At 41.9% G+C, this 26,666-nt stretch overlaps 1 protein-coding gene across 1 annotated transcript in view; it reads left to right on the top strand.

The window, feature by feature from the left end:
- Positions 1–24,389, top strand: part of dnajc3a (DnaJ (Hsp40) homolog, subfamily C, member 3a) — a 120,942-nt gene extending 96,553 nt beyond the window's left edge. Inside the window, exons 9-12 of the mRNA XM_068034397.1 lie at positions 2,124–2,244; positions 3,631–3,763; positions 4,098–4,246; positions 24,010–24,389. Of these exons, the coding sequence (XP_067890498.1) occupies positions 2,124–2,244; positions 3,631–3,763; positions 4,098–4,246; positions 24,010–24,167 (561 nt within the window). The 3' untranslated portion in view covers positions 24,168–24,389. The remainder of the gene's footprint in view (positions 1–2,123; positions 2,245–3,630; positions 3,764–4,097; positions 4,247–24,009) is intronic.
- Positions 24,390–26,666: the final 2,277 nt, after the last annotated feature.

Raw genomic sequence — 26,666 nt, 5'->3', positions numbered from 1 at the left:
AGTCTGGGGAATTAAGGGAAAATATGGAGATGGCAGATGAATTGAACAGGTATTTTGCATCAGTCTTCACTATAGAGGATACAAATAACATCCCAGAAATAGCTGTAAATCAGGAAATGGGAGGGAGGAACTTGAGAAAATTACAATCACCAGGGAAGTAGTACTGAGCAAATTGTTGGAGTTGCAGGCTGACAGGTCCCCGGGTCAACCAAGTCTCTCTAATAGCAACAGCATCCTCAGGGCCTAAAAGAAGTGGCGAGTGAGATAGTCATTGCGTTGGTTTTAATTTTCCAAAATTCCCTAGATTCCATTAGATTGGAAAATAGTGAATGTAACTCCTTTTATTCACAAAGGACGGAGATCGAAAGCAGGAAACTACAGGCCAGTTAGCTTAACACATATGTCCTGGGAAAATGTTAGCTATTATTAAAGACGTTATCGCAGGGCACTTAGAAAAATTCAAGGTTACAAGGCAGAGTCAACATGGTTTTGTGAAAGGGAAATCATGTTTAACCAATTAATTGGCGTTCTTTGAAGAAGTAACATGAGCTGTGTATAAATGGGAACTGGTGATGTAATGTACCTAGATTTCCAGAAGGCATTTGATAAGGTGCCATATCAAAGGTTATTGTGGAAAATAAAAGCTCATGGTGTAGGGTTAACTTATTGGCATGGATCGAAGACTGACTAATTAACAGGAAACAAAGAGTAGGCATAAATGGGTCATTTTCTGGTTGGCACGATGTAACTTGTGGTGTGCTGCAGGGATCAGTGCTGTGGCCTCAACTTTTTACAATTTGTATAAATGAGTTGGATGAAGGTATGGTTGCTAAATTTGCTGATGACACAAAGATAGGTAGGAAGGTAAGTTGCGAAGAGGACATGAGGTTACAAAGTGATATAGATAGGTTAGTGGGCAAAGATCTGGCAAATGGAGTAGTATAATGTGGGAAAAGTGAAATTGTCCATTTTGGTAGGAAGATTAAAAAAGCACATTATCTACCTGGTGAGAGATTACAGAACTCTGAGATGCAGAAGGATCTGGGTGTCCTAGTGCATGAATTGCAAAAGGTTAGTATGCAGGTTCAGATACTAATTGGGAAAGTTCATACAATATTATCATTTATTGCAAGGGGAATTTAATGCAAAAGTAGGGAGGTTATGCTTCAGTTATACAGGGCAGTGGTGAGACTACATCTGGAGTACTGTGTACAGTATTGGTCTCCTTAGTTAAGGAAGGATGTAGATGCATTGGAGGCAGTTCAGAGAAGGTTTAGCAGACTAATACCTGGAATGGGCAGGTTGCCTTATGAAGAAAGATTGGACAGCTAGGCTTGTATCCACTGGAGTTTAGAAGAGTAAGAGGCGACCTGATTGAAACATAAGATCCTGAGGGGTCTTTACAGGGTGAATGTGGAAAGGATATTTCCCCTTGTGGGAGAATCTAGAACTAGGGGTCACTGTTTTAAAAATAAGCGGTCATCCGTTTAAGTCAGAGATGAGGAGAATTTTTTTCTCTGAGGGTCATGAGTCTTTGGAACGTTCTTCCTCAAAAGGCAGTGGAAGCAGAGTCTTTAAATATTTTTAAGGCAGAGATAGATAGGTTCTTGATGAGCAAGGGGGTGAAAGGTTATCGGGGGTAGGCAGGAGTCAAGTTTACAATCAGATCAGCCATATTGAATGGGGGAGCAGACTCGAGTGGCTGAGTGGCCTACTCCTGATCCTAATTCATATGTTCGTATGTGTCCCTTGGTTCGAGACTCCCCAGCCAGGGGAAACATCAACCCTCTCGAGCCCTGTAAGAATTTTGTACGTTTGAATGAGATCACCTCTCATTCTTCTAAACTCCAGGGAATAAAGGCCCAATATAATTGCAATTATATCTTAGCAATTCATCTTTTTATGGGTTACACTTCAGTTTTGTTGAATGGATCTTGTAAAATTGTTGGTCACTTCCCTACCCCTATTTGCAGGTAATGTAAATCTACTTAAAACTCATTACATCATCTTTGCACAATTTAAAAAAAACTCACAGCCTTTTACCTTCCAAGGAAGATTGGTGAGTAATTCATGAAGCTAGTACTCCTTTAAATCGTATTCGACTATTGTGATCTCTCATTTAGAACCAACAAGCAAAAGAAGCCATCAAAACCTGCACACAGGTATTGAACCAGGATGAAAACAATGTAAATGCATTGAAAGACCGAGCAGAAGCTTATATTTTAGAGGAACGATATGAAGAAGGTACGGTCCATTTGTTTGATATTTATGTTTATTCCTTGTGAATTGGTTTTGTTAACTGTAACTAATGGAGACTTATACACTTATGCATTTTGTGTCTGTAGCTGTGATATATACAGCTCTTGGTGTAACATTCTCATGGTCTTATTCTCTAATTTCTAAATGTTTATTTAGATGGGTCACTTTGGACTGGTTAGCTGAAGTTTAGCTTACTTTAAGCAGTCTTACTCAAGGTTGACAGCTCAGCATCAAGCAGAGCAGACAGTGTAAAGTGCATGTTTAGATGCAATGAGGAAAACCATCCTTCTGTCCTCTTCCCTTTACTTTGTTTTCTGGATGCAGCACTACTGTTGCATCAGCCAGCTTTGATTTATAGTTAGCAAGCCCTTCAGCTGTAAAATCTATCATTTTTAATTTGTCATTTCTGTCTCAACTTGTATGTATATGCATGAGTGGTTGGTCCAGTTCGGATATATAATAGCATCCCAGTGTCATCACTGAATTTTCTTTCTTTGCAGGTGGAGGCAAAAAAATTCAGATACTAATTTGTGCTGGACTGAAACCTTAAGTAATAAAATCAGAAAATACTGGAAATACTCAGCAGGTCGGGCATCAGATCTGTGACCTTTCAGAATGTCAACACTGTTTCTTTCCACAGATGCTGCCAGACCTGCTGAGTATTTCCAGCATTTTCTAATTTTGTTTCAGGTTTCCTGCATTTGCAGTATTTTGTTTTTGTGTTGAACCCTTAAGTACTTCATCATTCTTCATGTGTGGACAAGGTCATCTGTGCCAGATGGGGTAATTATAACTTAGCCCAATCCTACCTTTACTGAATATTCACACATGAGTTGAGAAGCTTGCTTCCTTTCTTTTGCTCCCTTCAGTCTCAAACTCAAACTCAAGCCTTGTACTTATTTCTGTAGCTCCACGAGGATTACCAACTGAGCCAATGGGGGCGGGGTGAGGGAGATGTGAAAGCTTTTAAAATAAACATTACAAATTAGCAGACAATTGACCTCTAATGGCATTCCTGTTCCTGCTATTTTAGTGGAGGTGTTAATCAATTTATAATGGAATGCCATATGGACATGGAAATGTTTGCTCATTAATATTATCAGTGGTTGTTTCTAATCTTTGAATTCTGGCTTTTCCCCTTACTCCAATTTACTTGTCTGATTTAATTCTGATGTATTGAAGGTAAGGATGAGAGGACTTTAAGTTAGCTTACTTTTACCCGTCAGACATCCGTCCATTATAAAACACCAGTTCACCTTTGTTAAAAAGTACTGATTGCATGATGTCTGCTTAACAACTGAACTTAATGAATGTGTGACGTAATGTGCAGAATACAAAGAGTAAACTCAGTTGTCTTTATGTTTTGTACAGCGATCAAGGACTATGAAGTTGCAAGAGACCACAGTGACAGTGATCAAGGAATAAAGGAAGGGCTGGAAAGGGCACAGAAACTTCTAAAACAGTCACAAAAGAAAGATTACTACAAAATATTAGGAGTGAAAAGGTATTTAATGAATCTTTGTCGAATGTTAGTAACTGTAGTTCATGAGTTCATTTACTGGCAGTAGGAATACATTTTAAATTAAGTGATGCAGTAAGAGAATAAATATTTATATTTGTAATTGTAAGCATAAATGACATATTTTAATATTTAACGTAAATTCTGAACCATTTAATTGTCCCAGTTTTTCTTTTTGCAGCAACAGAGCCTCAACCTTTTCAAATATAGGAAAGTCATAGTCAATATTTATGTGTGTAAAATATTGTGCAGTTTAATGTACCAGAACCTCAACAGGCTGTTGTGGGCAAGCAATTTCTTTATACTTTTGACATTTCAGAAATGCTAAAAAACGGGAGATTATAAAAGCATACAGAAAGCTAGCAATGCAGTGGCATCCTGATAACTTCCAGGAAGAAAATGAAAAGAAGCAAGCAGAAAAAAAATTCATAGACATAGCAGCTGCTAAAGAAGTACTCACTGATCCAGGTATGGAGTGGCCCCTTTTTCTCCTTTTATCTAACTATTTAGGATATCCATTGTATGTTAAAATTGCTGGGTAATTTTTTTTTATTGACATTCCGTTTCAAAATACATTGAAAATTTGCTTCAGGGTTTTACTATGGTAAAATCCCTTGTAAGTGAAAGCATTTCTTTGTAACATCTAATGAGCCAGAACAAAGAACAGTACAGCACAGGAACAGGCCATTCGGCCCTCCAAGCCTGCGCCGATCTTGATGCCTGTCTAAACTAAAACCTTCTGCACTTCCGGGGTCCGTATCCCTTTATCCCCATCCTATTCATGTATTTGTCAAGATGCCTCTTAAACGTTGCTATCGTACCTGCTTCCACCACCTCCCCCGGCAGCAAGTTCCAGGCACTCACATCTCCTCTAAACTTTGCCCCTCACACATTAAACCTATGTCCCCTGGTAACTGACTCTTCCACCCTGGGAAAAAGCTTCTGACTATCCACTCTGTCCATGCCACTCATAAATTTTGTAAGCCCCTATCATGTCGCCCCTCCTCTGTCGTTGCAGTGAAAACAATCCGAGTTTATCCAACCTCTCCTCATAACTAATACCCTCCAGACCAGGCAACTTCCTGGTAAACCTCTTCTGTACCCTCCCCAAAGCCTCCACATCCTTCTGGTAGTGTGGCGACCAGAATTGTACGCAGTATTCCAAGTGTGGCCTAACTAAGATTCTGTACAGCTGCAGCATGACTTGCCAATATTTATATTCTATGCCCCAACCGATGAAGGCAAGCATCCCGTATTCCTTCTTGACTACCTTATCCACCTGCGTTGCCACTTTCAGTGATCTGTGGACCTGTATGCCCAGAGAGCCTGTCAATATTCCTAAGGGTTCTGCCATTTACTGTATACTTCCCACGTGTATTAGATCTTCCAAAATGCATTGCCTCACATTTGTCCGGATTAAACTCCATCTGCCATTTCTCCGCCCAAGTCTCCAACCGATCTGTATCCTGCTGTATCTTCTGACAATCCTCATCGCTATCCGCAACTCCACCAACCTTTGTGTCGTCCGCAAACTTACTAATCAGACCAGCTACATTTTCCTCCAAATCATTTATATATACTACAAACAGCAAAGGTCCCAGCACTGATCCCTGTGGAACACCACTAGTCACAGCCCTCCATTCAGAGAAGCACCCTTCCACTGCTACCCTCTGTCTTCTATGACAGAGCCAGTTCTGTATCCATCTTGCCAGCTCACCTCTGATCCCATGTGACTTCACCTTTTGTACCTGTCTGCCATGAGGGACCTTATCAAAGGCTTTACTGAAGTCCATGTAGACAACATCCACTGCCCTTCCTCAAAAAACTCAATCAAGTTAGTGAGACACAACCTCCCCTTCACAAAACCATGCTGCCTCTCGCTAATAAGTCAATTTGTTTCCAAATGGGAGTAAATCCTGACCTGAAGAATCCTCTCCAATAATTTTCCTACCACTGACGTAAGGCTCACCAGCCTGTAATTTCCTGGATTATCCTTGCTACCCTTCTTAAGCAAAGGAACATTGGCTATTCTCTAGTCCTCTTGGACCTCACCTGTAGCCAATGAGGATACAAAGATTTCTGTCAAGGCCCCAGCAATTTCCTCCTTGCCTCCCTCAGTATTGTGGGGTAGATCCCATCAGGCCCTGGGGACTTATCTACCTTAATGTTTTTCAAGATGCCCAACACCACCTCCTTTTTGATATCAACATGACACAAACTATCTACACTCCCTTCCCTAGACTCATCATCCACCAAGTCCCTCTGGCAACACGCATAGATTTCCTCCTCTGTCCTTGAGTGGGCCAACCCTTTCCCTGGCTACCCTTTTGCTCTTTATATACGTAAAAAGCCTTGGGATTTTCCTTAATCCTGTTTGCCAATGACTTTTCATGACCCCTTTTAGCCCTCCTAACTCCTTGCTTAAGTTCCTTCCTACTTTCTTGATATTCGTCAAGGACTTCGTCTGTTCCCAGCCTTCGAGCCCTTACAAATGCTTCCTTTTTCTTTTTGACGAGGCTCACAATATCCCTCGTTATCCTAGGTTCCCGAAACTTGCAAAACTTATCCTTCTTCCTCACAGGAACATGCTGGTCCTGGATTCTAATTAACTGACGTTTGAAAGACTCCCACATGTCAGATGTTGATTTACCCTCAAACAGCCGCCCCCAATCTAAATTCTTCAGTTCCTGTCTAATATTGTTATAATGAGCCTTCCCCCAATTTAACACCTTCAACCAAGGACTACTCTTGGCCTTTTCCACAAGTACCTTAAAACTTACGGAATTATAGTCACTGTCTCCGAAATGCTGAAAGTGGTGCTTTGGTGGTCTATTTCCATGTTAAGTATGCCAGGTCTCAGTACAGTACATCCACAGGTTACCCTTTATCCACAGCACATGTTACTACTTCAAAGAACTCTTAATAATTTGGTTAAACATGATTTTCCTTTCACAAAGCCAAGCTGACTCTGCCTGATTACCTTAAATTTTTCTAAATGCCCTGCTATAATGTCTTTATAATAGCTTCTAAGATTTTCCCTACACAGATGTTAAGCTAACTGGCCTGTAGTTTCCTGCTTTCTGCGTCCCTCCCTTTTTGAATAAAGGAGGTACATTTGCTATTTTCCAATCTGATGGAACCTTCCCTGAATTTGGGGAATTTTGGAAAATTAAAACCAACCCATCAACTATCTCACTCGCCACTTCTTTTAAGACCCTAGGATGAAGTCCATCAGGACCCAGAGACTTGTCAGCCCGCAGCTCCAATGGTAGATGAGGAACAGGCTAAATGTCGACTATGCTAGTCACATTTTTTGATAGTTTGTGTCGAATGTGTTGAAAATTGTAGAAAAGGCTTTGAAGAAGCGGCAATTAAATGATTATTGGTTTCTAGCTTCCATAAAAATGAAGGCCACCCTTGAAGGTGCATATTAAACCGAAGTTCACTGCAGTTGGCTGTTAAGTTCTGCTACACATTCTGTCTGTTAATGGATAATTGCAGAATTCTGTAATCAGTATTTATCAACACTAATGGTGATCTGGTGCACAACATGCAGTCTGTTGGCATTATAACAACAACTTGTATTTATATAGAATCTTTTATGTAATAAAACATCCCAAGGTGCTTTACAGGAGCATTATAAAACAAAATATTATATCACCACATAAGTTCTCCATTTGCATGTCAGCCGTACCGATTTGAGCACTGCCATTATTTTTGTTACTAAGGTTTTAACCCTTTTTTTTATTTGTCAAATAAACAGACAGTGACAGGTTATCTTGTAGGTTTAAAACAGAAGATCGATTATTTATTGAACAATATTCATTCCCACAAATGTCGTAACTGCACCCACGCACTCATTCACTCGCGAGCACATGAAGTCCGAGAGGAAAAGGGATAAGTGGTTTGAAGTGAGGTAGGTTTTTCAGGTTCACAGCAAACCTGTTGAATCTTCTCAGAGGTCAATTTCTCTTTTAAAGTTGCAGGCCTAGGTTGTTTGTAGATTTCTCTGGTTGAAATTTTAATCTGGAGATAGGGGATCAAGTTCAAGTGTAGAACTCACAGCAGCGCACCTTCTTTGGCTTGCTGGATTTCTCCCAGCTCTGAGCTGGACAGGCTTTCGTGATGTTTGTCCTGGTTCTTTCTCTCCCTGTCCAGAGAGCTACTTTAAAAGTCAAATTGTTTCACATCTTGCAATTGTTGGGAGACATAGATCTCCCTCCCTGTGGTGATGCACAATGGCCTAGAATGTGGCTACTTCACACCACCTTTGTTCCAGAAGAACCGATTCAATTCAAAAATGTCGTCTTGATGGGTTCAGGATGGATATAATTGACATCACTTGGCTTTGAATGTATCCTTTTATTCTTGCCATACAGTAAGACCGTTTGAATATACAAGTGTGACCTGCCGCTGACATTTTTTCCAGCACATTGTCCACTTTTAAAAAGAAAAGTCAATTTTTATAACTCTTCAGTTTGAGTTGTTGTATTTTCAATCGTGCACTTCATGTGAGCATAACAGGTAGACATTGTTATTTGCACATGAAATGATTTTTCTTGCTTGTATTTCTCTGTAACTGGCTCGCACCCTTGCAAACTTTAAGTTGAGAATCAATTCACAGTAATTGTCATTGAATCTGCTGAGTTTATCAAGTACCTTTCATGTCCTCAGGATGTCCTCATTTGTTTCACAGCCAAAATGACTTCCTTTTGGTCACTGTTAATGTAGGCAAATAGGCATTCCACAGCAAGATTCCACAAGCAGCAAATGACCTAAAAGAAAGAAGATATAGTGCCGTTCAGACATTCTAAAGATATTTACAGCTAATTACAGTTCAAAAAGTGCTAAGTTACTGTTGTGTTGTAGGAAAAACGTCAGCCAATTAGCACACAGCAAGGGCCCACAAACTAAGTGATTATGATCCTGTAGTCTTTTAGATGTTGGTTGAAGGATACACATTAGCTGTGAATTAAAATGCGAAAACTATAAGTAAAGTTTTCTGTTCAGATTTTTTAATTTGTATAACGCAGTAATGCTACTATGCTGTAATCCATGCAATTTACATGCGATTCCCGTGCAGATGTATGGGAACACCACCACCTGCAAGTTCTCCTCCAAGCCACACACCATCCTGACTTGGAACTATATCGCTGTTTCTTTACTGTCACTGGGTCAAATTCCTGGACCTCCCATCCTAACAATGCTGTCGGTCTACCTACCCCACGTGGACTACAGCGGTTCAAGAAGATGGCTCATCACTACCTTCTCGAGGGCAATTGGGGACGGGCAAAAATGCTGGCCTAGCCAGCGACGCCACGTGCCATGAACGAATAAAAGAAAAATTTTGCCGGACGCGCATGTCTAATCTGAAGGACTGCACCCCAGATGCAGCAACAACACCTCTGTACAGCATTGAAGTGTTAGCCTAGATTATGTGTTCAAGGCTTTGTAGTTGATCTATTTTGGTGGTGTTGATGGGTTTTACCATGTGCTCGCTGCCCTTGTTTTTCTAGCTGATGGAGCTAACGGGTTTGGAAGGTGCTGTTAAATAAGGCTTGGCGCTTTATTGCGGTGCGTCTTGTAAATGGTACATACTTGCTGCCACTGTGTGCCGGTCATGTGGGCTGCTTTGCCCTGAATGGTGTTCAGCTGCTTGAATGTGGAGCTGCACTCAACCAGGCAAATGGGGAGTATTCCATCACACTCCAGACAATGTGCCTTGTAGATGGTCGGCAGACTTTAGGGACTTGGGAGGTGAGCTACTTTCTGCAGAGTACCCAGTCTCTGACCTGCTCTTACACCAACTGTATTTATACGGCTGGTCCAGTTATGTTTCTGGTCAATAGTAACCCCGAGCATGTTGAATGTCAAGGGGAGATGATTATATTCTCTCTCGTTGGAGATGGTCATTTCCTGGCACCTAAGTGACAAGTAACATTCATGTTGCACATCATCCCAACTCTGAATTTTGTCCAGGTCTCGCTGCATGTGGGCATGGACTGCTTCACTAACTGAGGAGTTGTGAATAGAACTAAAAATTATGCAATCATCAGTGAACATCCCAGCTTATGGCATTATGATGGAGGGAAGGTTATTGAAGCAACTGAAGATTGTTGGGCCTGGGCACTACCCTGAGGAACTCCTGCAGTGATATCATGGGGCTGAGATGATTGGCCTCCAACAGCCATAGCCATCTTCCTTTGTGCTAAGTATGACTCTCGCCAGTGGAGAGTTTCCCCCCAATTCCCATTGACTTCAATTTTATTAGGGCTTCTTGATGTCATACTCGGTCACATCCTGCCTTGATGTCAAGGGCAGTCACTCTCTGTATCTCTGGATTACTCCCGGTGCCACATGCTAGTGAGTATAGGAATGGGAGGAAAGAGCAGATGATTGTGGTTGAGGAGATGGTACAGGAGGGAGGGCTTTAGTTTCCTGGATCACTGGGACTGTTTCTGGCAAAAGTGGGACCTGTACAAGTTGGACAGGTTGCACCTGAACTGGAACAGGACCAACATCCTTGTTGGGAGGTTTGCTAGTGCTGGTGGGGGGGGTGGTGTTTAAACTAATTTGGCAGGGGGATGGGATACAGAGTGGAGGTACAGCAGGGGGTGATGCACAGTCAAATATACAAGAGAAATGGAGTCAGTCTGGAAGGCAGAGCAAATATCGACCTGTTAAGGCACAAGTGAAAAATGCAAGGCTGAATTGCATCAATTTTAATGCAAGGAGTCTTACTAGTAAGGCAGATGAACTGAGGACATTGATTAGCACATGGGATTATAATATTATTGCTATCACAAAGACATGGTTGAGGGAGGGACAAGATGGCTGCTCAATATTCCAGGGTATAGAATCTTGGATCCCCAAGGACACATTGTACAGCGAGCTCATCACTGGTATCAGACCCACTGGCCGTCCATGTCTCTGCTTTAAAGATGTCTGCAAACGCGACATGAAGTCCTGTGACATTGATCACAAGTCGTGGGAGTCAGTTGCCAGTGATCGCCAGAGTTGGCGGACAGCCATAAAGGCGGGGCTAAAGTGTGGTGAGTCGAAGAGATTTCGCAGTTGGCAGGAAAAAAAGCCAGAAGCGCAAGGGGAGAGCCAACTGTGTAACAGCCCCAACAACCAATTTTATCTGCAGCACCTGTGGAAGAGTCTGCCACTCCAGGCACTGCTTCACAAACCATTGACCACCTCCAGGCGCTTACCCATTGTCTGTCGAGACAAGGAGGCCAAAGAAGAAGAATCTTCAGGTGTGACAGGGGAGGGGATAAAAGAGGAGGTGGTATTGCACTGTTGATCAAAAAGTCAATTACTGCAGTAAGGAGGGATGATATCTTAGAAGGTTCCTCAAATGAGGCCATATGGGTAGAAATCACTTGGCTGGGAGTGTTCTACAGGCCTCCAAACAGTCAGGGAGAGATAGAGGAGCAGATATGTAGGCAAATCTCAGGTGTTAATATAATAGGGGATTTCAACTTGCCTAATATCAGCTGGGATAGTCTTAATGCAAAAGGCTTAAAGGGGGCGGAATTCATAAAATGCATACAGGAAAGCTTTTTGAGCCAGTACGTAGAAAGTCCTACAAGAGAAGGGGCAGTACTGGACCTAATCCTAGGGAATAACGCTGGACAAGTGGTAGAAGTTTCAGTGGGGGAGCATTTCGGGGATAGTGACCATAACTCTTAAGATTTAAGGTAGTTATGGAAAAGGACAAAGATGGAAATAAAGGTGCTGAATTGGGGGAAGGCCAATTTCAGTATGCTAAAACAGGATCTGTCCAAAGTGGACAGGGAGCAGCTACTTGTAGGAAAGTCTACATCAGACGTGTGGGAGTCATTCAGAGAGGAAATGGAAAGTTCAGAGCCAACATTACCCATTAAGGTGAAGGGTAGGACCAACAAGTCCAGGGAACCCTGGATGTCCAGGGATATAGAGGATTGCATCAGGAAAAAAAGGAAGCTTATGGCAGATTCAGAGAGCTGAAAACAGCAGAGGCCCTCGCGGTGTATAGAAAGTGTAGGGGGGTACTTAATAAAAAAAAAAATGTAGTTAGGAGAGCAAAGAGGGAACATGAAAAAACACTGGAGGGCAAGATAAAGTATAAGTATATTAAGGTAAGAGGATAAGCAGGGAAAGTGTAGGGCCCATTAGGGACCAAAGTGGCAATCTGTCTGTGGAGCCGGAGGATATAGGTGGGGTTTTAAATGATTACTTTTCAGCTGTGTTCACTATGGAGAAGGACAATGTAAGTGTAGAGATCGGGGAGGGGGATTGTTATATAGTTGAACATATTTGTATTAAAAGGGAGGAAGTATTAGCTATTTTAGCAGTGGATAAATTCCCAGGCCCAGATGAGATGTATCCCAGGCTGCTATGTGAGGCAAGGGAGGAGATAGCAGGGGCTCTGACACAAATGTTCAAATCCTCTCTGGCCACAGGAGAGGTACCAGAGGACTGGAAGACAGCGAATGTGGTACCAATATTCAAGAAGGCTAAGCAAGGATAAACCAGGTAAATTCAGGCCTATGAGTCTAACATCAGTGGTAGGGAAACTGTTGGAGAAAATTCTGAGGGACAGGATTAATCTCCACTTGGAGAGGCAGGGATTAATCAAGGATAGTCAGCATGGCTTTGACAGGGGGATCATGTCTAATAAATTTGATTGAATTTTTCGAGGAGGTGACGAGATGTGTAGATGAAGGTAAAGCAGTTGATGTAGTCTACATGGACTTCAGTAAGGCTTTTGTTAAGGTCCCGCCTGGGAAATTAGTCAAGAAGGTAAGAGCCCATGGGATCCAGGGCAATTTGGCAAATTAGATCCAAATTTGGCTTAGTGGCAGGAGGCAAAGGGTGCTGGTCAAGGGTTGTTTCTGCGAGTGGAAGCCTGTGACCAGTGGTGTACTGCCGGTATCGGTGCTGGGACCCTTGCTGTTTGTAGTGTACATTAATGATTTAGACGTGAAGATAGGAGGTATGATCAGTAGGTTCATGGATGACATGAAAATTGGTGGTGTTGTAAATAGTGAGGAGGAAAGCCTCAGATTACAGGACGATATAGATAGGCTGGTAAGATGGGCGGAGCAGTGGCAAATGGAATTTAATCCTGAGAAGTGTGAGGTAATGCATTTTGGGAGGACTAACAAGGCAAGGGAATATACAATGGATGGTAGGACCCTAGGAAGTACAGAAGGTCAGAGGGACCTTGGTGTATTTGTCCATGGATCACTGAAGGCAGCAGCACGGGTAGATAAGGTGGTTAGGAATGCATATGGGATACTTACCTTTATTCACCGAGGCATAGAATATAAGAGCAGGGAGGTTATGATGGAGCTGTATAAAACTCTAGTTAGGCTACACTATAGGAAGGATGTGCACTGAAGAGGATGCAGAGGAGATTCACCAGGATGTTGCCTGGGCTGGAGCGTTTCAGCTATGAAGAGAGACTGAAAAGGCTAGGTTTGTTTTTCTTGGGGCAGAGAAGGCTGAAGGGAGGACATGATACAGGTATACAAAATTATGAGGGGCATTGATAGATTAGATAGGAAGAAATGTTTTCCCTTAGCAGAGAGTTCAATAACTAGGGGGCATAGAATTACGGTAAGGGGCAGGAGGCTTAGAGGGGATTTGAGGGAAAATTTTTTCACCCAGAGGTTGGTTGTAATCTGGAACGAACTGCCTGAAGCGGTGGTAGAGGCAGGAACCCTCACAACATTTAAGAAGTATTTAGATGAGCACTTGAAGCGCCATAGCATACAAGGCTACAGGCCAAGTGCTGGAAAATGGGATTAGGATAGGTAGGTGTTTGATGGCCGGCACAGACACGATGGGCCGAAGGGCTTGTTTCTGTGCTGTTTAACTCTATGACTGTCATCTCGGCTCTCCAATTCAGTGCTTTTGTCCACGTTTGGACCAAAGCTATCGTGAGCTCTGGTGCTGAGTGGTTCCGGCAGAACCCGAATTGAGCATCGGTGAGCAGGTTATTGTTAAGTAAGTGCCACTTGATAGCAATGTCAATGATAACTTCCAACATTTTGTTGATGATTGAGAGTAGTCTGATAGGGTGGTTAATTGGCCATATTAGATTTGCCCTGCTTTTTATAGACAGGACATACTTGGGCAATTTTCCACTTTGTTGGGTAGATGCCAGTGTTCTAGCTGTACTGGAACAGCTTGGCGAGGGGTGCGGCTAGTTCTAGAATGCATGTCTTCAGCACTACAACTGGGATGTTGCCAGGGCCCATAGTCTTTGCTGTATCCAGTGCTGTCAACTGTTTCTTGGTATGATAGAATGAATTGACTTGGCTGAAGACTGTGATGCTGGGTACTTCAGGAGGAAGCAGAGATGGATCATTATCTCTGCACTTCTGGCTGACGACAGTTGCAAACGCTTTAACTTTATCTTTTGCACTGACATGTTAGGCTCCCCTATTGAAGAATAGGGATGTTTGTGGAGCCTCCTCCTCCTGTTAGTTGTTTAATTGTCTACCACCATTCACGACTAGATGTGGCAGGCCTGCAGGACTTTGATCTGAGTCGCATGTGTTGCCTACCTGATACTTGGGTAAAGGACATCATTGAGAGGGTGTGGAATATTCTGCAAGGGGAAGGCAGTGAGCTAGAAATTCTGGTACTCATTGGTACCAACGACACAGCGAGGGCAGCTATTGAGGTCTTGCGGTCAGATTTTCAGGAGCTAGGAGTTAATAAAGTAGGTCCTCAAAATCAATCTCTGGATTACTCCCAGTGCTGCGTGTTAGGGAGAGTAGAAATAGAAAGATAGGGGAGGTCATGCATGGCTTGAGGCATGGTGCAGGAGGGAAGGCTTCAGATCCTTGGGGCTTTGGTACCAGTTCTGGTGCAGGAATCACCAATTCAAAAGGGAAGGATTGTACCTCAACAGGACTACAACCAATGTCCTGTTGGGGAGGAGAATGGACAGCAGCATATAGAAGTAGAAAAGCAGAATGAAGAGCATAAAGGAGTGAAAGTGTTGGATAGTTCTGGAGAAGGAAGTAGTACCATATTTGATAGGTGCAGACTAAAAAGGACTACGAGGAATACAAAGAGAGGTTTATAATGCGTGTATGTAAATATACAAAGTGTGATACATAAAGTTGGTGAGCTACAAGCCCAAATAGACTTGTGGGAAATGATGTATTGACAATAACAGAAATGTGACTTACAAATGGTGAGGACTAGGCGCTTAATATTCAAGGCTACAAAGTGTTCAGAATAGCTAGGAAAGGAAAAGAGAGCTGAGGTGGCACAGTTGATTAGGGAAGACATTCCAGTGTTGGAAAGAGAATGTCCTTGAGGGAAAAAGGACCGAATCCATTTTGGTTAGAGCTGAGAAGCAAGAAACGTATGATCATGCTTCTGGGAGTATTCTCTCGGCCTCGAAATAGCATGAGAGATAGAGGAGCAAATCTACAGGGAAATCAGATGTGCAAGAGCTTGAGTTGTGATATTAAGAGTCAGAGTCATAGTCGTACAGCATAGAAGCAGGCCCTTCGGCCCACCGTGTCTATGCCGACCATAATGCCTATCTATACTAATCCCACCTGCCTGCATTAATTCCATATCCCTCTATGCTTTGCTCATTCAAGTACCTGTCCAGATGCCTCTTAAATGTCGCTACTGTTCCTGCCTCCATCACCACCTCAGGCAGCTCATTCCAGATACCCACTATTCTTTGTGTGAAAAATGTACCCCTTTGATCCCCTTTAAACCTTCTCCCTCTCACCTTAAATCTATGCTCTCTAGTTTTAGTCACCCCTACCATGGGAAACAGACTCTGGCTATCTATGCCTCTCATAATTTTATATACCTCTATCATGTCCCCTCTCAGCCTCCTTCGCTACAGGGAAAACAGACCCAGCCTATCCAATCTCCCTTTATAACTCAAGCCCTCCAGACCAGGCTATATTCTTGTGAATCTTTTCTGCACCCTCTCTAGCTTAATTGCATCTTTCCTGTAGTGCGGCGACCAGAACTGCACACAGTACTCCAAATGCGGCCTAACCAACGTTATGTACAACTGTAACATGACATCCCAACTCTTGTACTCAGTGCCTCGGCCGATGAAGGCAAGCATGCCATACGCCGCCTTCACCACCCTGTCTACCTGTTGCCACTTTCGGGGAATTATGTACTTGCACCCCAGGGTCTCTCTGCTCAGCAACACTCCCCAGGGCCCTGCCATTCACTGTATATGTCTTGCCCTTATTGGGGGCCTTTAATTAGCCAAATATCGATTGGAATAATGTTAGAGGAAAGAATTTTGTTGATGTGTTCAGGAGAACTTCCTTGACCCGTATGTTCAGTCCAACTAAGAAGGCGGCATTGCTAGATCTGGTGCTGGGGAATGAAGTGGGCCCAGTGGACCATGTGTTTATGGGCAACACTTGTGTAAGAGCAATCGCGTAGAGAGGTTTGCAGCATAGGAAGAGGCCATTTGGCCCATCATGCCACACTGGCTGACAAGTACCCCACTCTCCAGCTCTTGGTCTGTAGCCTTGTAGGTTACGGCACTTCAAGAGCATATCCAAGTACTTTTTAAATGTTATGCGGGTTGCTGCCTCTACCATCCTTTCAGACAGTGAGTTCTGCCAGGTCTCCCACCCTCTGGGTGAAAACATTTCCCATCCAATTCCCACCAAACCTCCTACCTCTTACTTTAAATCTATGCCCCCTGGTTGTGGACTCCTCAAACAAGGAGAATAGGGCCTTCCCATACACTGTTTTAGACCCCTCATAATTTTATGCAGTTCAGTTAGGTCTCCCCTCAGCCTCCTCTGTTCCAAAGAAAACAGCCCCAGCCTATCCAATCTCTCCTCATAACTCATTCTCCAGACCAGGCAACATCCCTATAAATCTCCTCTACCCTCTCTGGTACAATTGCATCTTTCCTGTGGTGCAGCGACCAGAACTGCACGCAGTACTCCAGCTGTGGCCTAACTAGTGTTTTATATAGTTTCTAGCATAACCTCCCAGCTCTTCAGTTCTGCCTCGGCTAATTATGGCAAATATCCCATATGTCGTCTTAGCCACCTTATCTTAGATATAGCTCTTTGGTCTAAAGGGATCAAAGGGTATGGGACGAAAGCCAGAACAGGCTGCTGAGTTGGATGATCAGCCATGATCATAATGAGTAGCAGAGCAGGCTCGAAGGGCCAAATGGCCTACTCCTGCTCCTATTTTCTATGTTTCTATCTACTTGTCTGTGGACATGCACTCCAAGGCCCCTCTGTTCCTCTACACTTCTCATACACTACCATTTATAGTGTCTTCCCTTGCCTTGTTAGTCTTCCCCAAATGCATTACCTCACACTTCTCCGAATTGAACTCCTTTTTGCCACTGTTCGCCTACCTGACTAGTCCATTGATATCTTCCTGCAGGCAATAGCTTTCTTCTTTATCAGCCACACGGCCAATTTTTGTATTTTCTGCAAACTTATTAATCAGACCCCTTAAATTCAAGTCCAAATCATTGATTATACACCATAAGAAGCAAGGGACCCAAGTACAGAACCATACTTGAAACAGCCTTCCAATCACAAAAACACCCATCGACCTTTGCTTTGCTTCCTGCCTCTGAGCCAATTTTAGATCCAGCTTGCCACTTTGCCTTGGGATTTCACTTCTGTGATCAGTCTGTCATGTAGGATCTGATATAGACTACATCAAATGCAGTACCCTCTTCAACGCTTCATCTTACCTCCTCAATGGGCTGAATGGCCTCCTTCGAAATCGTAATCACTGTGACTATATCTGCCTGCGGCAGGTGATGGGTAAAACAGCACGAGGGAAAAACCTACTTCACCTCATCCTGACCAATCTACCTGTCACCGATGCATCTGCCCATGACAGTATTGGGAAGAGTGACCACCGCACAGTCCTTGTGGAGATAAAGTCACGTCTTCACGCTGAGGGCACTCTCCATCATGTTCTGTGGCACTACCACCCGTGTTAAATGGGAGACATTCAAAACAGATCTAGCACTGAAAACTGGGCATCCATTAGGCACTATGGGCCATCAGCATCAGCAGAATTGCATTCCATCACAATCTGTAACCTCATGGCCTGGCATATTCCTCACTCTACCATTATGTGATGTCTTGGCTGTAACAGAGGTCTGGCTCAAAAAACAGCAAACTGGATACTAAATATTCCTGGACACAGGGTGATAAGGAAAGAAAGAAAGGTAAAAGCAAAATACCGCGGATGCTGGAAATCTGAAATAAAAACAGAAAGTGATGGAAAAACACAGCAGGTCTGGCAGCATCTGTGGAGAGAGAAGCAGAGTTAACTTTTCAGGTCAGTTTAAGAAAGAAAGGTGGCAGCATTGGTTAGGAAGAATATTACAGTGCTGAAGAGAGAGGACATCCTAGAAGGGTCAAGCAAAGAATCTATTTGGTTAGAGGTACCATTTCACCATTACATTGTGCATTCAGTAGGCCACTCCTGCAACCGAGTGGGCTCCAGATGTAGGGGGTCCTGCCCTTCCTCTGCATTCAGTTTATAAGGTCAAGTGAGAGATGCAGCTGCTGGGCAAGTCTGTGTCTCCAAATCCTGCCCAGGCTATGCAGCCAAAAAACAAATGGAGAGGACACTTCACCCTTTTTTTAAAAAAAAATGGAGAGATCACGTCATCCTTACTCTTACCAGTGAGGGGACCAACACGGAAAGTAGCAGATTACGGGTTATAAGTCCAGTTCAATTGGCGTAAGGGAAGGGCGTCATGGGTTGCCTCCAAATGGAAAGATTTTCGCATTATATTAGTCAGTTACTGCCTACCTCAAGCTGGGCAGCCCCCAGCGAATAAGGTACTGACTCGCCAAAACTTGCTTTCTATGGGTTTGTGAGGATTAGGGATCCTACCCTGACAAGCAGATGATAAAAGGAGAAACAAAAGGCGAAAATATTCTCCGGCTTGGAAACTGGAATGTCAGGACTGTGCCCTGGCAATGTATGTCGGGCGGCATTGATCGACTGTGAGCTACACAAGTTCGACATCAACATTGCTGCTCTCCAAGAGACTAGATTGGCCAACACTGGATCAATACATGAGGCTAATTGTATCTTCTACTGGCGTGGCAAAAGTGCAGATGACCAACATGGAAGGCTTTGCTGTCAAAAACAGGTTGATGCAGATAATTGCTTGTGACTTCCGAATGCCTCATATCTCTTCGTCTATCATCAGATGGAGGTTTTGTCACCATCATCTGTGCTTATGTACCAACCTTGTGCCGTAAATGACTCTCTGACTGTCTATTCTGGAGCATCTGAGAAAAGTTATTTCTCCTGGAGTCTTTAGCGCAGGAGTTGGATCAGATAGTGTTTCATGGCAAGCGTGCTTCAGTCATCATGCCATTGGCAAGATGAACTTAAATGGCAAGCAGTTACTAGAACTGTATGCGCAGTGTGGACTTTGAGTTTCCAACACCCCCTTCCAGGGCAGACATTGGTACACGGTGTCCTGGTGCTATCTGGCCACTGGCACCAACTTGACACCAGAAGATCTGATCACATCACACCCTTACCTATCTCTGCAGATTGTAATATTGATCACTCGTTTGTCAGTAGCGAGAGAAGGTACAACCACAAAGTCCAAACACAAGGCATGCTGCACATGTCCGAGGGCGGACAGATGCCAGAATTTCTCAGAAGCTCAGTGGCGCAGTGGTTAGCACCGCAGCTCCAGCGACCCGGGTTCAATTCTGGGTACTGCCTGTGTTGAGTTTGCAAGTTCTCCCTGTGTCTGCGTGGGTTTCCTCCGGGTGCTCCGGTTTCCTCCCACAAGCCAAAAGACTTGCAGGTTGGTAGGTAAATTGGCCATTATAAATTGCCACTAGTATAGGTAGGTGGTAGGGAAATATAGGGACAGGTGGGGATGTGGTAGGAATATGGGATTAGTGTAGGATTAGTATAAATGGGTGGTTGATGGTCGGCACAGACTCGGTGGGCCGAAGGGCCTGTTTCAGTGCTGTATCTCTAAACTAAAACTAATTCCTCTGTCTGTTTTTATTGAACTATCTTGTGTTTGTCTGTTTCAGTCTCTGGCTTCCTCCTGACTCTCCTCAAAACTCGACACAGCATTTAAAATATGTCTAGGTGAAAACTGGACCCAAAAGCTGTTTTCTCATCTTTGCCAGCTGGGGAAAAAAAATAATGTGGCTACAACATGGATGCAGTTATCCTTGGCTGAGCAGTAGCACTAGCTTCTTGAGTCAGAAAGTTGTAATTTAAGCTGCACTGCAAAGAATTCAGCACATAGTCTACTATGAGAGTGCTGCACTGTGAGAGGTTCTGTCTTTTGAATGAGATAGTAAACCACATATATGGGTATAAATATATTTTTTAATTAAAACTAATCATTTATTTCATTGCTGTTTGAGAGATCGTCATAATTTGTGATAATTTAGGGGGACAATTTGCATAGAGCAGTGATTACACTTCAGAGGCACATCATTGTCTATAAAGCACTTTAGGCTGTCTTGAGGTTGTGAATGCAAGTGCTCTTTCTCTAGATTTGGAGTTCTGCTTTATTTATTCAATAACATCTGTAGCATATAACGGAATTTAAAAAGTTCTTGCTTTTGTAATGTGTTAGCACTTTAATTCTCAAAGTTGTCTTATCTATATTAGCATATTTCCTGTTTTGTTGCCCACGGAATGTTTGATACCCTATTTTATAATGGCAGTAACTTGCAGTGCATTCTGCTGCTAAGGTGGAGGAATATTTTAGCTGACCTGTCTGAGTTTAATTGCGTTTTGTTGATATCTTTATAGTTTGGACCTGCTTGTAAAGTTCTAGCTCTAGGTCAACAACATGAAATGAGGGCCTTTGTACTTTTTGTCAATATTTTTTAGAACTTGAAGTGTGATAAATAGTCTCAAAGCCAAAAAAGTAAACAAAATCAATTAGTTTTATAGACACAGATGACTTTATTCGTTATTCTAGTCATGGAATGAGGTAGGCCAAGTGTGATCATCATATCATTATGTTTAGATTAGTAATGGAGAAGAACAAGAGACAATCTAAAATAGAACTTCGAAATTGGAAGAGAGCTAACTTCAATGGGATCAGAAGGCATCTAGCCAGGGTAAAATGGAACTGAAGTTTGACAGGAAAAACCATAACCGTCCAATGGGATAATCTTTAAGAAAGAGCTATTTCAGGTACAGGTTAGGTACATTCCAACAAGATGGAAAGGTGGGGAACCGAACCCAGGGCTCCTTGGATGATGAGGGAGATCGAGAATATGAAGAAACAAAAATATAGGGTGTTTGATGCATATGAAGTGAATTCTTCAAGCAAGCACTAGGCCAAATTCAATAAGTTGAACGGGGAACTGAAGATTGGCAAAGTGAGAATATGAGAATAACAAAGAGGAACCCAAAGTTACTGGCATGTAAATAGTAAGTGGTAGTAAGGGACGAGGTGGGGCCTATTATGGAAAAGAAGGTGATATATGCTTAGAGCCTCAGCAAGGCTGGAATACTTAATGCGTACTTTCAGTTTTTATTGAGGAATGGGATGCTGACAAAATATTGGTAAAATCGGAGATGGCAGAGATAATAGATGGGGTGAAAATTGGTAAGATGTGCTGGAAAGGCTGGCTATGCTTAGATTGGATAAATCACCTAGTCCGGATGGCTTACATCCTCGGTTGTTAAAGGAAGTGGGGGGGAGATAGCAGAAGTGTTTACCATAATCTTCCAATCTTCCCTCGATACAGAGGAGGTGTCCGAGAATTGAAAAGTGGCAAATGTAACCCCCTTGTTCAAGAAAGTGTGTAAGGACATTCCTAGTAAATATAGGCTGGTCAATTTAACAGCAAGGGAGGATAAGGTTTTAGAAACAATAATTAGGGAAAAAATTATCAAGTACTTGGAGAGGTTTGAGCAGAGCCAGCACAGATTTGTAAAAGGCAGATCATGTTCGACTAATCTAATTGAATTTTTTGATGAAGTAACAGAAGGTTGATAAAGGGAATGCAGTAGATGATGTAGATGAATTTAAGATAGCATTTGACAAAGTACTACATAAAAGGTTGGTCAACAAAAAGCTGGGATAAAAAATTGTCTTACGGACAGAAAACACTGAATCATGGTAAATGGTTGTTTTCTGGACTGCAGGATGGTAGACAGTGGTGTTCCCCAAGAGCCAGTGCTAGGACCACTGCTTTTTTTGGACATACATGAATTGGCTTTGGAATACAGAGTAAAATTACAAAATTTGCTGCTGATATCGGTAAAAGTGAAGATGGTAGAGATGGAATATTTGGTGATATACTGGCATGGATTAAAGATTGGTTAACAGGCAGAAAGCAGAGAGTAGGAATAAATGGGTCATTCTCACATTGGCAGGCTGTGATTAATGGGGTACCACAGGGATCAGTGCATGGGCCCCAGATATTCACAATATATATCAATGATTTGGATGTGGGGACCAAATGTAGTATTTCCAAGTTCGCAGATGACACAAAGCTAGGTGGGAATATGTGTTGAGGAAGATGTAAAGAGGCTTCAAGGGGATTTGGACAGACTTGGTGAGTGGGCAAAAACGTGGCAGATGGAATATAATGTGGAAAAATGTGAGGTTATTCACTTTGGTAGGAGGAATAGATGTGCAGAGTATTTCTTAAATGGTAAGGGATTAAAATGTGTAGATGTACAAAGGGACCTGGGTGTCCTTGTCAGTAAGTCACTGAAAGTTAACATGCAGGTACAGAAAGCAATTAAGAAGGCTGAGGTATGTTAGCCTTTATCGCAAGAGGATTTGAGTACAGGAGTAGTGAAGTCTTGCTTCAATTGCATAGAACCTTGGTTAGATTGCACCTGAAGTACTGCGTGTAGTTTTGGTCCCCTTAAACTTAGGAAGGATATTATTGCCATAGAGCGAGTGCAACAAAGGTTCACAAGACTTGTTCCGGGGATGGCGGGAGCGTCCTATGAAGAGAGCTTGCGGAAACTGGGCCTGTAATCTCTAGAGTTTGAAGAATGAGAGGTGATCTCATTGAAACCTACAAAATACTTGAAGGGATATACAGGGTAGATGCAGTTAAGATGTTTCCCCTGGTTGGGGAGTCTACAAAGTAAGGGGGAAGCCACTTAGGACAGAGATGAGGAGAAATGCCTGAACTCAGAGGGTTGTGAATCTTTGGAATTCTCTATCCCAGAGGGCTGTGGAAGCTCAGTCGTTGAGTATGTTTAAAGCAGAGATTGACAGATTTCTAAATACAAATGACAGAAGGAGATATGAGCATAGTGTGGGAAAAAGGCATTGAAATGGAAGATCAGCCATGATCTTATTGAATGGCCTACTCCTGCACCTATGTTCCTATGATACTAAACTTGGAGGTGTGGCAAACAATGAGGATACCAGTCAACTGCAACAGGACATAGACTAGCACAATGGGCAGACAAGTGGCAGATAAAATTTAATACAAAGAAGTGTGAGGTGATGCATTTTGGCAGGAGGGATAGGAATATATAAAACAGCACAGTTCTAAAGAGTGCTCAGCGACAGAGGCACCTGGGGGTTCATGTGTATAGATCTTTGAAGGTGGCAGGATATATTGAGAGAGTAGTTAGCAAGGCATATGGAATCTTGGGCTTCATAAATAAGGTATTTGAGTACAAAAGCAGGGAAGTTATGCTGAACCTTTCATAAAGCCCTGGTTAGGCTCCAGCTAGTGCATTCTGTCCAGTTCACCACACTTCAGGGAGGATGTGAATATCCTTGATGGCGTGTAGAGGAGATTTACCAGTACAATTCCAGGGATGAGGAAATTTAGCTACAGGGTTTTGTTGGAGAAGATAGGGTTGTTCTCCTTGAAGCAAAGAAGATTGAGGGGAAGATTTGATGTGAGTGTACAAGATTATGACAAGTTTGGATAAAATAGCCAAAGAAAAGTGGTTCCCATTAGCTGATGCTACAAGGACTAGGACACAGATTGAACATTTTGGACAGGAGATACGGGGGGATGTGAGGAAGAACTCTTTTTACACATTAAGTTGAAATGATCTCTAACTCTCTGCCTACAAGAGTGGTGGAAGCAGAGATGACCAATGATTCCAGAAGGAAATTGTATGGGCACTTGACGGAAATAAACTTACATGTCTACGGCGATAGAGAGCTGGCATGAATTCGATTGGCCAAACAGCTGCCTTTTGTAGTAATGAGTTTATAACTATTTTTTTTTTCTTTATAGAAATGAGGAAGAAGTTTGATTCAGGGGAGGATCCTTTGGATCCAGAAAATCAACAGGGCGGCGGTAGTCACCACTTTCACAGATCATGGAACCAATGGCAAGGATTCAATCCTTTTGGCTCAGGAGGACCTTTTAATTTTAAATTCCACTTTAACTAAGTTTTGAGTATTGGCTACTCATTTCTAGAAAGACCTCATCGAACAGAAATGTTGAATGTGATGCCAGAAACCCAGACCTAAAGGTTTAAACAGTGTAACTTTTTTTGTTCAGCCAAAAATGTTCAGAATGTAGTATTTTTCACAAAGGACAGTTTTGAAATATTTTCCTTAAACATAATGAAATGCAATGTACACTTATAATAAAGCAAATTGCCTTATAAATCTGATCACACTGAAAAAAGTTTATTCCCCCATAAATATTGTCTGATATGTACATTTGATTTGAAAGTTCTTGGCTTCTAAGAAAAAAAAGCAAATCATCCAGCAAATATGTTGTGATTTTAAATGGCAATAATGGCAATTTTGTACCATTAAAACTAGCTTAAGGACTTTCTGAATAATGTCCTTTTCAATAGAATGCGAGTGGATTAATGAGTAACTTGCAATGGCACTTAACTGACTCATATTGTGGGACTGTTTCAAATTTATAAAAGTAGAACTTGTGCATTTTAAATCAAAATCTTCTGGTAGTCATCCTGTCATCGGACCTGTTTTAGAGGCATTGAAGATGTCCCATTCACTATTTGATCTAATTAATCTACTTGTAACTTGTTAATGGATAAGGATGCTAGAATGTTTTCATGCATAAACAGAAAAAAAATTATTCCCTATATAGCAAATGGTCATCTGGGTATGCTCTTTAGAGGAACCTCTTTTTACAATTTTTGTGGAAACCTGGAAATATTAAGATTTGAAATGGTGTTCATGCTGTAATTTTATACAGCGTTTAAGTCTGACACACACATTGTATTTGCTGCGGATAAATGTTGTCATCTGCAGACTTCTCAAAATAGTGCACATTTCTTTCAAAAGTGAACTTATCTGTACTACCACTTTAAAGGTTGAATCCCTAGCTTGGCTGGCATTAGACTGTGCCCACCTCAATTATGACATGTGTTCTTTACATAAACTGAATATTTATCTCCATGGAGAAGGAAGCTACCCAACTCCCTATTCTATAGATATAGCTTGTTTGCTGATGGAGTGGCATTTCTGGTTAAACCAACCATCTTCCCTTTCAATTTTTGAAGATGAGAAGACTATTTTAAAAAATGTACATTTAGTGCTGCAGCTATTTAAATTTACTATAATTTCTCTTGTTAATGATAGGAACGTGATCTTACTGTTTTGCAGGTTTATTCCTATCATGGTAAAGTATTAGGAGACTTTACATTTGGATTACAGATGTGTATCTTTTCGTAGACCATACAAGATTGTTCAAGATGCAAAATATGTTGTCTTTGCACTAGGGTGTAGATTTGGATGCTAGTTTCTGAGCCAGATATTAAAGGAAGGCCTCTCTCATTTACATTACCTTTGGAATAGAAAGCCTATGATACTAGAATTTCATATCCATTGTATCTTAAATATATATTTTAAGGGGCCTTGAAACACAATACTAATACCATCCTGCATTTTTTGTTCCTGAAATAATCCACCCATTTTTGATATGCTGCACAAGGTTAAAGTAGCACAATGGGGTATATATGTGTCTTGTTTAGCAACCAAATAGAAATGGAATACACATGTTCAGATGAATGCCAGATTAATATTTTGACATTGATATTGTGTCTAATTATTGTTTAAGATGGATTTAAAATTAATTCAAGACCATAGAAACAGTAAGATGTCAGTCCAAATGCTTTGATATCTAGCATTAGACTAGTATTCCATTCACGTCATTTTGAAGGACAATAAATATACAGTTGCTTTACAGGGAGGAGAGGGTGAAGTAATTTCCCAAAGTACGTACTGACTTTTGGGAATCAAAACATAACATTCTGGAAATATTCAAGTCAGGCAGCATTTTTGGAGAGAGAAACAGTACCTTTTCATCAGAACCTGAAACACTCTTTCTTTCTGCATAAATGCTACCTGACATGCTGAGAATTTTCTGTTTTTCTTTGATTTCCAGTATCTGCAGTATTCTGGGAACCTCAGCTGCTGCCAGTACAAATTGGAATATTGTGGGTGGATTGCCCAGTTTTACAGTCCGATGGCAACTGAGTCGTCTCATTCCCATTGTGTACTCAGAAAATTAAGGCCCATGTGACTATTGTGTGGTAGTACAGCTTATTAGAAAGTTTGGTTAAAGGTTTTTATATATTTCTTCTCTTGTCCATAAGGTTTTTTTTCTCCCAAGATGGCGTGCCTTGTAATCCATCTGATGGCATGATAGAATTGTCAAAAGTTCTCTAATCTAGGTTACTGGATTTTAAATGTCCATGTTGGTTAAGCATGGGGTTTAAGTTTGAATCCTTTTTAGACCTTATTGCTATTTATTTTACAGATCATTGGGTATCAAATATCAGCTGGCATGCAAGTTATTTACTTTAAATATTAATATTGAGTATTTTTGGGGGGAAATAAAAAAAAAACTTAGTTCTATTTGATGAAATTGTGCCAACTGTATAGTAATCACATTGTAAAGTTATTAAC

The sequence above is a fragment of the Heterodontus francisci genome, chromosome 6 (assembly GCF_036365525.1).
Source record: "Heterodontus francisci isolate sHetFra1 chromosome 6, sHetFra1.hap1, whole genome shotgun sequence".
Taxonomy (NCBI): Eukaryota; Metazoa; Chordata; class Chondrichthyes; order Heterodontiformes; family Heterodontidae; genus Heterodontus; species Heterodontus francisci.
Note: the sequence above shows the minus strand (reverse complement) of the source record. Positions and strands in the feature narration are given on the sequence as shown.